At 52.4% G+C, this 16,266-nt stretch overlaps 2 protein-coding genes across 5 annotated transcripts in view; one reads left to right on the forward strand and one right to left on the reverse strand.

Moving 5' to 3' along the window:
• Window positions 1–5,206, reverse strand: part of KIAA0319L (KIAA0319 like) — a 101,774-nt gene extending 96,568 nt beyond the window's left edge. The window contains exons 1-2 of one of the 4 annotated variants that reach the window (XM_075996507.1): window positions 5,102–5,206; window positions 1,948–2,117 (exon numbers count right to left, since the gene is read on the reverse strand). In XM_075996507.1, coding sequence (XP_075852622.1) covers window positions 1,948–2,089 — 142 coding nt within the window. In that variant the 5' untranslated portion in view covers window positions 2,090–2,117; window positions 5,102–5,206. Of the gene's footprint in view, window positions 1–1,947; window positions 2,118–4,763; window positions 4,992–5,101 lie in introns of those variants that run through there. The other 3 variants (XM_075996501.1, XM_075996498.1, XM_075996513.1) reach the window with 3 other exon arrangements.
• Window positions 5,207–5,448: 242 nt separating this feature from the next.
• NCDN (neurochondrin) lies at window positions 5,449–14,420 on the forward strand. The gene is made up of 7 exons (XM_012765264.3): window positions 5,449–5,775; window positions 6,682–6,822; window positions 7,891–8,859; window positions 9,960–10,201; window positions 10,770–10,994; window positions 11,420–11,562; window positions 12,905–14,420. Exons 1-7 carry the CDS (start codon window positions 5,743–5,745, stop codon window positions 13,339–13,341), a joined length of 2,190 nt encoding a protein of 729 aa, XP_012620718.1. The 5' UTR covers window positions 5,449–5,742; the 3' UTR covers window positions 13,342–14,420.
• The last annotated feature ends 1,846 nt before the right edge of the window (window positions 14,421–16,266 follow it).

Genomic DNA, 16,266 nt, shown 5'->3' on the forward strand with positions numbered 1-16,266 from the left:
TAATTAAAGGAACAAAAGGCTAATTAGTTATCCCAGACGACGGTCTCTACAGAAGGCTTTGGTCACTGCCCAGAATGGCAGCATACACAGAAGTCTTTCTCAAACTGCTGTTTTCTCACACCCCATACTTTGAAAGGAACAATGTTAACAAAAGAACTGAAAGCAAAAAGACAGAAAGAAAGGGTATTCTCCTTTGAAATTTGGCCTTATTGGTAATGATTCCTGGCAAGAGGCTTTACCCTGGTGAAATAATCTCTAGGAGGAATGCATACTCTGTAAAATCTACCAACACAGCCCCTTTCTATGGAAAAAGCAAGACACACAGTCTCCCTGTAAATGTAGATTACCTTAGGAAAGGAAAGGAATCAAAGTATCTAAAGTATCAAAGTACTAAGCATCTATGTTCAGAGTGCTGTACTATATGCTTTAATTATAATATCCCTCAAATCAAACTATGAGGTAGATATTATCCTTTCTCAAAGACATTAAGTAACTTGCCCAAGGTTTTATAGTCTGTAAGTGGAAACATTCAGCTCCAGCACACCAATCTGTCCAACTTTGAAACCTTTTTGTTTTCAATACAGTTTTATCAAATCTAAAAATGATTGTGCCAATTCTCTCATATAAGAAAGAATCCAATTTAAATTTTGGTTCCAATACTCTTTTAGACATTGGCCTAGGCAAAGAATTTATGAAGAAGACCCCAAAGGCAATCACAACAGCAACAAAAATAAACAAATGGGACCTGATCAAATTAAAAAGCTTCTGCACAGCCAAAGAAACTGTCAAGAGAGGAAACAGACAACCCACAGAATGGGAGAAAATTTTTGCAAGCTACACATCTGATAAAGGGCTGATAACTAGAATCTATTTAGAACTCAGGAAAATCAGCAAGAAAAAATCAAACAACCCTATCAAAAAATGGGCAAAGGACATGAACAAAAACTTCTCAAAAGAAGACAGAATAATGGCCAACAAACATGAAAAAATGTTCAACATCTCTAATCATCAGGGAAATGCAAATCAAAACCACAATGAGATATCACTTAACTCCAGTGAGAATGGCCTTTATCAAAAAGTCCCCAAACAACAAATGCTGGCGTGGATGCGGAGAGAGAGGAACACTCCTACACTGCTGGTGGGACTGCAAACTAGTTCAACCTCTGTGGAAAGCAATATGGAGATAACTCAAAGCGATACAAGTAGATCTACCATTTGATCCCGCAATTCCACTACTGGGCATCTACTCAAAAGATCAAAAGTCACTTTATGAAAAAGACACCTGCACTCGAATATTTATAGCAGCACAATTCACAATTGCAAAGCTGTGGAAACAACCCAAGTGCCCATCAATTCATGCGTGGATTAATAAAATGTGGTATATGTATACCATGGAATACCACTCAGCTTTAAGAAACAATGGTGATATAGCACCTCTTGTATATTCCTGGATACAGCTGGAACCCATTCTACTAAGTGAAGTATCTCAAGAATGGAAAAACAAGCACCACATATACTCACCAGCAAATTGATATTAACGGATCAACACCTAAGTGGACATATAGCAGTAACAGTTATCGGGTGTCGGAAGGGTGGGAGGGGGGAGGAAGGGACGGGTATATACAACCACAACGGGTAAGATGTGCAGCGTTTGGGGGATGGACACGCTTGAAGCTCTTACTCGAGGGGGGATGGGGGCATGGGCAATATATGTAACCTTAACACTTGTACCCCCATAATACGCTAAAATAAAATCTAAAAAAAAATTGTAAATTTTGGTTCCAAAACAAACAAATAAACACAACAAACTGAGTATCCACCAAAAGAATGACCATTTCTGTCAATTAGCAGATTGCTTTCCTTCCTCCTAATAGCCCTTAAAATGAACTGAGGAAATCACACAGGGTTCCCTTTTTAAAAATCTTAAATCTATAAAGAAAACGGTACCTGTTGACAACCACAGAGCACTGAAGCAAAAGCAAGTATAAAACAGGTACAGGCTTCTCAACCATTTCACAGATGTCTGCCAACAACATCCTGATAAAATCCAGGAAGCAGGACTTGGCATGACTCCCAGCCTCTTCTCCATGGCCTTCCAGACAGGCGGAACCAGTACACTAGAAAGACAGAAAGAGAAGAATTTGTATGCCAAGTAATTAATAATTGATTCCTGGAAATGTGGAATGCTAGAGAATGTGACAGATTAGGGGAAAGAGAAATTTTGAGTCTGTCTTTTACTGCTTATACCTGCCTATAAATTTTAAACCTGAGCTTTGACATAGCCTATAATTATCAGGATAACAACACGGCAAGAGATGGATATGAAACGAATCCACCAAAAACTGAAACACTTTATATTCCACTATTTTCTAATCTAACAGTAAATCATCTGTGTGATAGAACTGAAAGAGTACCAGCCTGAAAATAAGATCTGAGTTTCAGTTACAGTTCTGCTACTAACAGCTTTAAGACTTTCACTAAACATACTTTCTTATCTATCACAAGAGGAGGGTGGACCTTCAGAAGTAAACCAACCTGAGGGTTACGTCTGGCCCAGTGTATTTAAATTTTTTAATACGATTATCTTTAAGCAGCACATGCAATTTTCCAGTTTGCTACTATCTCCACTCACAACTAATACCTTAAAAAATCTGTTCAATTTACACCTCACTTCTAACCATCCCCATCCCTGCACTGTGCTGGCTACCGTAGAACCTAGAGGCTGTATGATTTAGGTCCCTTTCAGCAGAAAAACAGATTTTCCATGTTTCTTCCCTCTTACACAACTTGCTATATTGTATAAATTATTATATAAATCTTGGCAACATTATGAGGGTTAACTGAATTCTGAAGAAGCAACTCAAAAATCTTCTGTCCTAACTATGCATCACATCTGGCAAATGATACAAGCTGACAACACCTGACCCCCATCCCTAGCCAGCATACAGGGAAATCCGCACTATCTGGGCTGGATATCCATGCTGACTAATGCCAGAAAACAGACACAGACGCACACACAGCTAAAAATGTGAGGGGCAGCCCACCCAAAAAAAAAAAAAAAAAAAAAAGGCTTTCACTGTGCCATAAGCATCTGAAAGACTTCATCTTTCTCATTCACTTCCATCCACTACTATTTCTAGCTGTTTTGTATCGTATTTATGGGAGCAGGGGACAGAAAAGAGGTGTGTGGGCCAGAGACATGTTCAAGAGATTATGAAACGCAGCCTAAGTTAGAAAGTATATCCAGCAACTTCTCTAGCCTCCCAAGATGGAATGGGTAAGTATGCATGCGTGTGGTTTGTGTGTGTGAGAATCTTACCCAACACATTTCTGCCTACCACAAACGGATTTAAAAATCAAGGTGACTCAACACCTGTCATTAATAGCCTTATAGGTGGGTGGGAGAAGCAGAAAAGAAATGAATAGGTTTTGAAAACAGGAGTAATAAACACCATGGGACTAGCAAGCTGATTAGAAGTGCAATGTCTTACAAACCCTGCATTATAGACCAGCAGAATTACTTTCATTTGAACTCCCAACCGGTCATTCTTCTGAAACCTACAATTGCCCAAGGGCACAAATCACTGCTAGGGTCCAGCTAAAGGCTTGCTGACCAGAGGCAGGAACAACACAGCACCAGGATCCAAATAGTTTGTTGTGGAATCAAAGGGTAACAACCCAGGGAGAGAACACACACCCCCACAATACTTGACAAATGAAAATGTAGAAAAGCTTGCAATAGTTCTGGCATTTAGGGCGTTACAAGTACACCCAAAATAAAAGCACTCTGTTACAGCAGCTGTTCAGACAGAGCAGGGGGTAATGTTTACTTAATACTTCAGGTTGATGGGGGATGTATCATAGTTCAGTCTGTCAGCTACATACGTGGAACTCCATTTATGTACACAGCGATAAGATATGTTTGAACAACGACAGAGCACGACTGAAACAGCCTATTCAGCTGGTATGAATAATCAAGAATAAAGCTCTTTTTAAAAAAGTCTCAGATATTTGGGAAAGTTACAGAACAGACTGCCATGAATAGCTTTGCTTATATTTGCAGACATTGTTTTCCAAATAGCTGGAAAAATGAACAGATTGTTCTGGGAGGTCGTCTTTCCAATTTGTTCCTAGTTTTCAGTCTGTTGCTCACATAAGCAAGCACGAGGAGAGTGGCTAATGCTCTTCACTAACTGCAACTATTGTCAGTTGGGCACAACCACCATGAGATGACAGAATGCAAAGCTTTCCTTGAATTCCACCTGATGTTTTCTATTTTGACTTCCTTCACTTCACCTTTGTGCTCACTGCAGCCACCACGGGACCCTCTATGGGGCATAATTTTCAAAATCCTGAATGAAGTAGGTTTCACATCATAATTTACACATCGTGCTAAACCCCGCCCCCCCTTATTCTGCACCAGCTTTCTATCAATATCTTGGTGAGGAAACCAAACACCAGAGACAGCAGCTAAGGGCAAAGCTGCAGAGGTCAAGGGTGGAAGGACGACAGCGCCCCAAACCCAGTCTGTCCACCTGTCAGGGGATGGAGGGAGCTGCACTACCAGGCCTGGGCCGAAAGCAGCGGAGTCCAGTCTGGGACCCAAGCTGCGCACCTGCAAGGCCAGAAGGGGCTGGCTGCCCAGGCCGGCCAGGAGCGCCACCTCCGGGTCCCGACACCCGGCCAGCGCACCCCTAGTCCCGCCTGCCCCTCCCCTGAGTTCATGGTCCTCGGCCTGGCAGCCAGCCGCCCCGGCCACCTACCGGGGCTCAGGGCCACATAGCAGGGCCCCGGCTCTTGGCGGCCTCCGCCTCCTCCTGGTCCATGGGCTCGGGGGCCCCAACCTTCGCTCCCCTCACCCGGAGGAGGAGGAAGAGGAAGAAGGTAGTGCGGGTTCCCCACCCGAACAGCTACCTCTCGCCTCAGCCTCCCAGGACAGCGACAGCGACCGGAAACGCCGCCTCCTCCCACCTCCCGAGGCTCAACCCGGAAACACACTCTTTTGCTAACCAAGACCTCCCGCCCCTCCCCCCGGAAGCGCAATTCCAGCTGCCAGCCCGAGGGGGAGGAGGGGCAGTGCTGGGTGGGTAGAACTACGCACAAGCGAAGGAATCTAGGCCCCCAGCCTCTCGCCTCCCGCTTTCCAGAGGCAGTCTGCACCTTGCCTCCTTTGCACGAGCCCCAGGCCCCAGACTCGGGCAATACCCACAAGCAAGATGGCGTCAACGGCGGCACCCCCTACGGCTTAGCGCCCAGACATGCCATTGGCCAGAGGCGGGAGTGAAGCGGCCGCGGATTGGCCGAGAGCGTTGCGGGGGTGGGGGTGGAGCTGCAGTAGCCTGGAGCACGGAGTGGGCAACGCGGCGTGAGCAGCGGCTCCAGGTTCCCGGAGCATCGCGCTCGGAGAAGACTTCGCCGCTCGGGGCCGCAGCCTGGTGAGCTCAGCCCCCTTCAGGCCTTCCCCTGCATCCCAGCCGGGGCCTCTCCGAGCTGGCGCTGATCGATGCCGACACACCCCGGAGACCCTATCGCGACTCCATCGTGCCATATCGCGACATCATCGCGCCCTGTCGAGACTCCATTTTGTCACAACCCTTTTCAATATATATCTTTTTTTTTTTTAATTTGCCCTGTCATCTTTGGGGGCTGTCTCCCATGTTGTGATTTTGCCGTGATCTCTCCGTGACATCACCGCGCCATCGTGAAGTGTGATCTCATCGCCGCCCTGTCGTGACTTCATCAATGTCGTGTTGTGACCTGGCTGCGGCGGGACAGGTGGTGACCGCCAGGAACCCTCCTTCCATTCTCATCTCCCCATCTCAGCAGCCCCGCTTCGATTATCCGGCTTTTGGATTCTCCGTTGTCCTGGGAACTCTCCGGGACCCCTTCTTGCTTCTCCAGCCCCTGCTGGCATCCACAGGCTTGTAGCGGGACGGGGAGAGCGAGGAGAGGGAACGCAAAGGGTTAATTTTGCTGCTGCTGCTGCTGCTGCTGCTGCTGCTGCTGCTGCTGCTGCTGCTGCTGCAGCCTCTGCCCAAGGGAGGGAAGGGAGAGGAGGCAAGGAGCCTGCGGGGGCGACTGAGAGCCCTGGCTGGAGGGTTGGGGTCCCCAGAGGGGCCTCCAAGCCTTCCCTCCTGAGCACCCTGTATTCTCACTTCTGCTGAAGCTCATCTCCTGCCTCTGAAGAAGGGAGGGGAAAGGAAGCCTAGGATGTCCTTTCCCCTATGTCAGCCTGAGTCCGGATAATCGAACTTCACCCTTATATGTCTCCATTCCTCCCTGTCTGTCCTCACCACTCACTCCCTCTGTGCCTTGGTGGAGGAAGATAAAACCTGGGCTCTGGTGCTAGGGGGACAGCCAAACAGTGAAGCTAGCCCCCGCCCACCCCCAGGAGATTGGTGAGGAGAGCTGTCCAGCTGAACAGCAGGGTGCATGGTCCTTTCCCGCTTTCTGGAGGTGACCTTGGACCAGGGTCCCTTCTTCATCCCAAAGGATTTGCAGGTCCAGCCCCTTAAAAGGGCTCCCTCAAGGGAAGTCAGTTCTGAGGGGCCCCCCTCCAAGTCCTCTCCTCCCTCCCTCTGTGCTAATCCCTCCCCCACTCCCTCCATCCTCCAGTCTCACCCCCACCCCACCCCCGTTCCTCCTCTGCAGAGCGATGCTCAGTCCCTCTTGTGTTCACAGTTGGGCAAGGCGGGCATCATGGCCTCGGATTGTGAACCAGCTCTGAACCAGGCAGAGAGCCGAAACCCCACCCTGGAGCGTTACCTGGGAGCCCTCCGTGAGGCCAAGAATGACAGCGAGCAGTTTGCAGCCCTGCTGCTAGTAAGGAACTGGCTGGAAATTGAGAGGTGGGAAGGGCTGGGTGGTTGGGCCCCCAAGGAATGGGGTCAGCAAGTCCCCAAGGATAAGTAGGTTTTGCTGGCATCTCTGAATGCACCAAAGGAGACCCAAGACTCCTACCTTAGTACTCTTTTTTGTTCCCCTGAGAACAAGGGTAAATAAGGCTGTGGCACTAGGAGCCTTGGTGGAGGCTGCCTGGGTCTGCTTTCTGGGCGTCCCAGAGCAGATGGGAGCTGACTCATAGGGTAACAGCAGCAGGTAGTAACTAGTGCAGAGTACTTGAGGGCTGGGGATGATTGTTCTGGGCCTGGAGAGAGTAACAGGACTGGAAGTGGCTGGGGAGGGGTCCTAGGGATGGCCAGGATGGCCGTAGGTAGATTAAGGTAAGGGAGCTGGTTCGGGGCTTAGCCCTGTTGGAGGAACCCAAGCTGGGGACAGCAGAGCAGGAGCTGCAGTGCTGGGGGGGGGGGATTGGTGTGTGGGGAGTGAAGGGAGGAGGGAGTACAGCCGCTGCTTGTTTGCCATGGCAACAGGGAGAAGGCTCTGGAGTCAAGGGCTCACACTGCAGCAGAGGAGGTGTTTAGGTGAAATGTAAGGGGAAATGTTTTGACAGGCAGAGCGGCGAGACACAGGAGCCATTTCCCCTGAGAAAGTGGCAGAAATGGATCGGGGACTTCTCTGGAGGGAGCAATTAAGGAAGGACGTAAATCCTTGGGGGATTTTAAACATTGAGTGCTAAGCCCCTTTCAACCCAGGTTGTGGGCATCTAGATTACACATCAGGAAGAACTTCCTAACTGACCAGGTGATGAAATGCCCAAATGAGTAGTTGAGGAGGACTAGATCTCCTTTCCACAGGACAGCAGATAAGAGGGATCCCAGAGGTCACACCTATCTGTCTCCCAGGAGAAGGAAGTTGCTAGATGAAATGACCACAGAGTGAGTCGAGTTGCATAACCTAATCCTGCTAGTCCTTAATGCCCCAGGGGCAGGGAAGGAACAGTCTTTGCCTTCTTCCTTTCATCCTGCTGATAGCACATACCTCCTATAGGTGACCAAGGCAGTCAAAGCAGGTGACATAGATGCCAAAACTCGGAGGCGGATCTTCGATGCCGTCGGCTTCACCTTCCCTAATCGTCTCTTGACTACCAAGGAGGCGCCAGATGGCTGCCCTGACCACGTTCTCCGTGCCCTGGGTGTGGCCCTGCTGGCCTGCTTCTGCAGTGACCCTGAACTGGCCGCCCATCCCCAGGTCCTGAACAAGATTCCCATCCTTAGCACCTTCCTCACAGCCCGGGGGGACCCAGACGATGCTGCCCGCCGCTCCATGATTGATGATGCCTATCAGTGCCTGACGGCTGTAGCAGGCACACCCCGAGGGCCCCGGCACCTCATTGCTGGTGGTACCGTGTCTGCCCTGTGTCAGGCATACCTGGGGCATGGCTATGGCTTTGACCAGGCTCTGGCACTCCTGGTGGGGCTGCTAGCTGCTGCCGAGACACAGTGCTGGAAGGAGGCAGAGCCCGACCTGCTGGCTGTGTTGCGGGGCCTCAGCGAGGATTTCCAGAAAGCTGAGGATGCCAGCAAGTTTGAGCTCTGCCAGCTACTGCCCCTCTTTCTGCCCCCAACAACCGTGCCCCCTGAATGCCTCCGGGATCTGCAGGCCGGGCTGGCACGCATCCTCGGGAGCAAGCTGAGCTCCTGGCAGCGCAACCCAGCACTAAAGCTGGCAGCCCGCCTGGCGCACGCCTGCGGCTCCGACTGGATCCCGGCGGGCAGCTCCGGGAGCAAGTTCCTGGCCCTGCTGGTGAATCTGGCGTGCGTGGAGGTGCGGCTGGCACTAGAAGAGACAGGCACGGAGGTGAAAGAGGATGTGGTGACCGCCTGCTATGCCCTCATGGAGTTGGGGATCCAGGAGTGCACCCGCTGTGAGCAGTCACTGCTTAAGGAGCCACAGAAGGTGCAGCTCGTGAGCGTCATGAAGGAGGCCATCGGGGCTGTCATTCTCTACCTGCTGCAGGTAAGGCTGTAGTGACCCACAAAAGGCGCCCAGGATTGGGGGGGGCCAGTGCAGGGGTGGGAAGGCAAGGGAAAGGGGTGTGATGGGGAGAGACAAAGCCGCATGTACACGCGCTGATACTGTAGCAAGCACACCAGGGAGTAGTGTGCGGGGGAGCCTCCCTCCTTCTCCCTCCCTCCCTGAACCTCCACACAAGCACCAGAACCACACACCATATGTGCACTCACATCACAGTACACACGCACACACAACACAGTAACCTCCCACTCACACAATGCTCCCCAGTACACACACACTACACGCCACACATCTCTCCCCAACACACGCTCACAAAATTGAAGCAGTCTGTTCTGCTCACTGTATAGCATTGTTTTACATGCGTGCATACACACACACACACACACACACACACACACCCCAAACTTGTGACGGTGCCGGGAAAAGGAGCAGGAGGGCTGGCTGCCTAGTTTCTGGCCTTCATAAATGTCCAGCTAAATCTATCTGACTTCCTTCACTATGTCCCCTCGTCCCTCCCCACCTGAGAATCCAGCTATCCTGTTCTACAAGGATTTGGTCACGACTCTGGTCTCTTTAGTGGCCTGCTCCAGCCACTGAACTCGCTGGCCATATATCCAACGCACTATTCTAAGCTCTCGTCTTCTTCTCTGAATTAGCCCAAAAGGGAGGATCCCCCAACTCCCACCACTGGGGGCATTTACCCAGTAGCCAGGAGCCTGCCCTCCCACCCCAGGTCAGAGGTGCTGTAGGTGGAGTGTTTACTGTGAGTTTCCTCCAGGCTTGAGATACTTTAGAGGTAGGGAGATAGGGGGATGCAACCCGTGCAGGGGCATGTCCGAGATCCAGTTCTCTGGGCTGCACTGAGAGCCTGGCCTGCTCTGCACCAGGCCTTTGTTGGGTACGTCCCTACCTGTGCCAAGTGCTGGGTACACAGGTAGAATATGGCTTCTTGCCTGCGTTTAAAGGGCTTACAGGCCAGAATTCCCCCCCTAGCTGTGCTATTCCTAGGCTGGCTGGCAGGCTGGCCAGGCAGGGAAGGGTCTTTGGCCCTGCTCCATCTCAAGGGGGTCCTGTGGCAACAGGTGGGGCCGGAGAAGCAGAAGGAGCCCTTTGTGTTTGCCTCGGTGCGGATCCTGGGTGCCTGGCTGGCCGAGGAGACCTCATCCTTGCGTAAGGAGGTGTGCCAGCTGCTGCCCTTCCTCGTCCGCTATGCCAAGACCCTCTACGAGGAAGCGGAGGAGGCCAATGACCTTTCCCAGCAGGTGGCCACCCTGGCCATCTCCCCCACCACCCCAGGGCCCACCTGGCCAGGAGATGCTCTCCGGTGAGTTTATAGTTACAGTCTGTCCCGTAGACCATTCTCAAGAGCAGTGTAACACGTGGACACCCCTTCCCCAAAAACTGGGCTGTGCCAGGCTTCCTGGTCGGACCATGAGATTTCCCTCAGGGTTATTTCTGTTTGTTTTCGGGGGCTTGTTCCCACAGGACTCCTCAGCTGCCAAGTGTCACTTGCCAACCCCAGATTTTTCAATTAAGAGAGAACTTATACTTACTGAGCATCTACTACAAGCCAGGTATTTTGCCTTAGCCTATACCAAAACCATCTTGTTTGGTCCACACAGCAAATCTGACATAAGTCTCATCCACATTTTAAAGATGAGGAAACTGAGGCCTCACAGAGGTTAAAGCAACTTGCCCAGAGTCACTACATGGCAGAGCCCAAGTTTGGTCCTGGGTCTGTGTGGCTCTCAAGCTGGTGCTTTTTCTGTGAAACCTACGAGATGGGTCCTTCTCCCTGCCTGTCATTTCTCTTAGGCAGGGTGCCCTCAGAAGGAAATCTGTGCACCTTCATCTCTCCCAACCCCACACACGTGTGTCCCTTCCACCCCCAGGCTCCTTCTGCCCGGCTGGTGCCACCTGACTGTCGAAGATGGGCCCCGGGAGATCCTGATCAAGGAAGGGGCCCCCTCGCTCCTGTGCAAGTATTTCCTGCAGCAGTGGGAGCTCACATCCCCTGGCCATGACACCTCGGTGCTGCCCGACAGCGTGGAGATTGGCCTGCAGACCTGCTGCCACATCTTCCTCAACCTTGTGGTCACCGCACCAGGCCTGATCAAGTGAGGGGCTCAAGAGAGGCTGGTGGGGAGGCCAGAGGAGGGAAAGGGGACACCCAATTGCCTGGACTCTTGATCTCCTACTTTACTCCCCTGTGCTCGTGGGTTTGTGTTAGCGTTAGAGTGAAAGGGTCTCAGAGTAGAAAAAGCCAGCCCCCCACAAAGCTGTGGTGTGTCTGGAACCATACTATGGTATACCATACCACACATACTATGTCAGCATGTCTACCTGCTCCAGACATAACCCAGTTTCTGCTCCCAGATGCCATGGTTGGGGTCCAAAGTTAACTCTTCACCCTGTTCCTAATTCCTTGCCAAACCCTAGCCAGGTGAAGCTAGGAGCCCTGAATCACAGGTTTTCCAAAGGGCTTGGCCTGGCTCTACTAACCGCCCACCTGCCTCCATCTCTCCCTCCCTTTCCTCCCCAGGCGTGATGCCTGCTTCACATCTCTCATGAACACCCTGATGACGTCGCTGCCCGCGCTAGTGCAGCAGCAGGGAAGGCTGCTTCTGGCTGCCAACGTGGCCACCCTGGGCCTCCTCATGGCCCGGCTCCTTAGCACCTCTCCAGGTAAGCCCTGGGGACCCAGTGCTCATGGGTGAGGGTGGAAGACCTGGATGGACCTGCTGTATCCTTGGCAAAAGTTAACCATTTTCAGAAAATGGTTTTGCACAATTTTCTAATCAAGAGGAAATCTTCGCAGCACATCTCCACTCCCACCTTTCTTCCCAAAATGATAACATTCTCTTTCTTCTGAAGACTTTTAAGGCAAGGTCTGGTGGGTGTTAAGTACAGACCTGCTCAGAGGCACAGGCATAGGCACCTGGGATTCCTGGCAGCCCAAGGAATCTGAATCCAGTGTTTTCAAGGTGGAGCCACCCCCAGCCTTGAGTCAGAAACCTGAATTCTCTTCATTGATGTTTTTCTCTGCTCAGCACTTCACCTCCCTCAGTGACAGGCTTCAGCACTCGGTGCCCCTCTGTGCACACCTTCCCCTTGAACCCTGCCTCACCCTGGCTGTTAGCAGGGGGAGGGGCACCCCCTCCAGCCCCTGGCAGCCCTCTGTGTCTCCCACTTTGGCCGTGGGTGTCTGCTTGGGTCCCTCTGTCCCTGCCTGTTCCCTCTGCCCCATCTGTCAGGTTGGAGGAACTGAGCAGATGCCTGGGAACAGGGTGTAACATGCCCGTCCCCTCAGCTGCCTCTCTGTTCCCTGTGTGGGGATCCCAGCAGGGTACCTAGCAGTGGGAAGGGGAGCATGTCCCTGTGGACCAGCAGCCTCCTCTGTACTCTCAGTCCCAGCCTGCACCTCCACAGCCCCCACTGTCACAGTCCCAGTGCTGGCTCACCCACAAATGCCACCAGGTTAGGCTAACAGCCTACTGGAGTGCACCTGCAGGGTCGGGGTGAACCCCTGCATGGCAGGTAAGCAGAAGTCAGGTCTCTTGCTGATGTTCCCCTTTGGCACCCTCCTTGAGCCCAAGAATCAAACTGGTGCAGCCTCCTTAGCCTGTGGACGAATGCTGGGCCCTGCAGCTGCCCAGGGCAGTACCGGAAGAACCCCAGGGAGGGCTATTTCCGCTTCCTGACCACGTGGCTCATGCCCCCTCGCATTGCCTATAGAGGTCTTGGTGGTTGAGTGTACCAAGATTATTGCTTTTGAGTCTCACAACAAATGTCTAAGATTGACATTATTGGCCCCATTTTACAAATGAAGAAACTGAGACCCAGAAAAGGTGAATTATCCAAGGTCGCACAGTGAGTAAGTGTCAAAACTGGGGTTTGAGCCCAGGCAGGCTGGCTGAGCCCAGGCCACGTTTCAGCCCCAAGTGTGTCCACGCAGAAGGGGAAAGTGAGGGTCTGGCACAGTAGCCAGCCCATCCGGTTCATGCCCCGTTCCCTCCGTGCCTTCCAGCTCTGCAGGGAACGCCAGCGTCCCGAGGGTTCTTCGCAGCTGCCATCCTCTTCCTATCGCAGTCCCACGTGGCGCGGGCCACACCTGGCTCAGACCAGGCAGTGCTGGCCCTGTCCCCTGACTACGAGGGCATCTGGGCCGACCTGCAGGAGCTCTGGTTCCTGGGCATGCAGGCCTTCACAGGCTGTGTGCCCCTCCTGCCCTGGCTGGCCCCCGCTGCCCTGCGCTCCCGCTGGCCTCAGGAGCTGCTGCAGCTGCTAAGCAGCGTCAGCCCCAATTCCGTCAAGCCCGAGATGGTGGCCGCCTATCAGGGTGTCCTGGTGGAGTTGGCTCGGGCCAACCGGCTGTGCCGGGAGGCCATGAGGCTGCAAGCGGGCGAGGAGACAGCCAGCCACTACCGCATGGCCGCCTTGGAGCAGTGCCTGTCAGAGCCCTGAGGGGTGTCCGCCGGGGACAGACCCAGGGGCGGGCAGCGAGGGAAGGAGGGAGGAGGCATCTTCCCTGAAGCCCCCAAACTGGAACCCCTCCCTAGACTTCCCCCCCAAAACCCCAGCTTTCTGGCTTTTCCGAGGACAAGGGCATAGTGCCCACCCCTCAAGTGTAAGGAACTGCGTTCCGTCCCCCAGGCCCCCTTGGGGGCAGGGATTGGCTTGGAAATCAACGTGGTTGTCCCCGCCAGGCCGGGGAAGGTTGGAGCAGCCCCCAGGGAGGGGGGCAGTAAGTGTCATTGTGCCCAGTGTCTGGCTCCCCCACAGGAGGGAGGCCCCAGGGTAGGACAGGGCTGGCAGGAACTGACTGCCTTGGCCCATGTGCCCTGCCGGCCAGGGCGTGGGCTCCTGTAGGCTGTGGTGCCCCCTCTGGCCTCCCAGGTCCACGTCCTTCAAATTGGCCCTTTGGCTTTTGCCCTTGGTCCTCTTGGGCAGAGAGCAGGCTCAGGCCATTGACATCGCAGTTCTTCCTATCAACTTCAGTGACCCAGGGTCTCAACTGCCCCCATCCTTCCAGGGCAGCCTGGGGCAGACAGGCCTGGTGGGGGCTGGGGAAACCTCCTTCCACCAAAACTTCTTTGAAGGGACCCAGGAGTCCTTGGGCCTGGGTCTCTAAGCCTTTGTGTCGTGTTGCAGCAGAGTGACAATAGGGGTTGGGGGGGTATTTATTTTGCCTGTCCTTATCCTTGCTTAGACACCTGAGCATCTGATTCCTGTCACCCTGGTGCCACCTGGCCTGGCTGGAGCCAGGAACAGGAGGGACGCTTCCCTAAAATCCGCATGTTTCCCCAGTGATTGCACCCCACTGCCACCGTGGTGCCTGGCTTTAAACTCCCACCCCCGCTATGAATCCTCTCTGCAGAGAGACGCGACTGGCGGCTCCACCAGGGACTACCTTTCCCAGGGGTACTCCCCCCATACCTGATCCCTTGCTTCCATCCTTCCCCTTCCCCCTCCCCCAGTGCGTTCTGTGATCGCCAAGTTCAAAGCTGTGCACATGTGGACACTCAATAAATGTTCATTGGTGACGAGAAGCCTCCTGCGTGATCTGCCCCACACCTGCTCTCCCTTTCAGGCCCCATCAGCTCACGACTACCGTTTGCTGAACACACACCCTGCTAAGCACACTTCACAAGTGTTACCTCATTCCGCCCTCCCAAGAATCCTATGAAGAAGGCGCTAAAATCCCAGTTTTACAGATGAAGAAACTTAGTCATGGATAAGTGACTTGTTCAAGGTGTTGCAGCTAGTAGGTGCCAGAGCCAGGACTCCACACAGGCCATCAACTCCCCAGCCCACACCTTTCATCAGTACAGCAGGTTGCCAAACTCAGATACTAACATGGCCGGGCCTGGTAGGGGCTCTGGTGCTCTTGGGTACAAATGAAGCACTGTGTCACCCCACTATGTCACTAAGTTGCCAAGTAGCACTGCTACATCCTAGAATTTTTTAAAGAAGCCAGAAATACTTTTTAATGTGAAACCCAAGTTTTGAATGTTGGTAACTATTTTTCTTAATTAAATACTAACTCAATGAAACATGCAGGCCAGCTGTAACTCCCAGGTTACCGGCTGTTGACCTCTGTTCTATGCCAGGCAAGAAGGGGAGGGGCCTGAGAGCTTCAGCAGGAAATGAGCCAACCACCCACTGCCTCACCAGGCCTCAGCCAAAGCTGTCAGGTTGGACCCAGACCAGCCCCAGGCCCACACCCTCTGCAGACTCCTCCACCTAAGCCCTCAAACCTACAAGCGTCCACTGAGCATGTCCTATGCCTGCCTGTGGTTGGCTATGCACAGAGAGGAATATTTATTTACCAGACATACCGAAAGCGCTCTTAGCACGAGTTCTCCAGGGTAAATTTGAAAAGACATAGATCCTGCACTCAAAGCAGCTTAAAATCTAGGGGGGAGACAGACAAGGCAACTGAGACACGTAAGCAACAGCTTCTATGGAGGTCCAAACAAAGCACAGCTGGAGTATGACAGTCCCTCAGCCTGGCTGAATGAGTCCAGGAAAACACAGCAACTATTTGCTCAGAGGCCCAAGGGTGAGGGGGGTGTGCCAGGCAGACAGAGGATCAGAGACATGCAAGGACGAGAACTGCCAATGGTTTATTATTGCCACAGTGTAGAGTGTGAAGTGGTAAGTGGTGAAAAATGAGGCTGGATTTTTCCAGCCTCAGATCCTACGAGTTAGCTATGGTCAGAGGCTTAGATAGGGGGTCACGCTGAGAGATCAATGCAGATTTCTGAGTAGATTGAATGTGATTCAGTTTGCATTTTGGGGAGATGATGGAGCTGCAAGAGGGATGACAGGCAGGGAGCTTACGGAGGAGGTGATAAGTCTGTACTCAAGGCCAGGCGCGGTGGCTCACGCCTGTAATCCTAGCACTCTGGGAGGCCGAGGCGGGCAGATTGCTCGAGGTCAGGAGTTCGAGACCAGCCTGAGCAAGAGCAAGACCCCGTCTCTACTATAAATAGAAAGAAATTAATTGGCCAACTAATATATATAGAAAAAATTAGCTGGGCATGGTGGTGCATGCCTGTAGTCCCAGCTACATGGGAGGCTGAGGCAGGAGGATCGCTTGAGTCCAGGAGATTGAAGTTGCTGTGAGCTAGTCTGACGCCAAGGCACTCACTCTGGCCTGGGCAACAAAGCGAGACTCTGTCTCAAAAAAAAAAAAAAAAAAAAAAAGTCTGTACTCAGCCAGTGGCAAGGAGGATGGGGAAGATACAGGTAGGAGTGAGTTCATAGGACTTGGTGATTAATAGGAAGTGAGGAGGGATAAAGGAAAAGGGAGGAAGAGCCCAGGATGACCCCCAGATTCCTGATCTGGGTGCATGAGAGTATAATGGGGTCATTCATTGTCACTGT

The sequence above is a fragment of the Microcebus murinus genome, chromosome 2, assembly GCF_040939455.1.
Source record: "Microcebus murinus isolate Inina chromosome 2, M.murinus_Inina_mat1.0, whole genome shotgun sequence".
Taxonomy (NCBI): Eukaryota; Metazoa; Chordata; class Mammalia; order Primates; family Cheirogaleidae; genus Microcebus; species Microcebus murinus.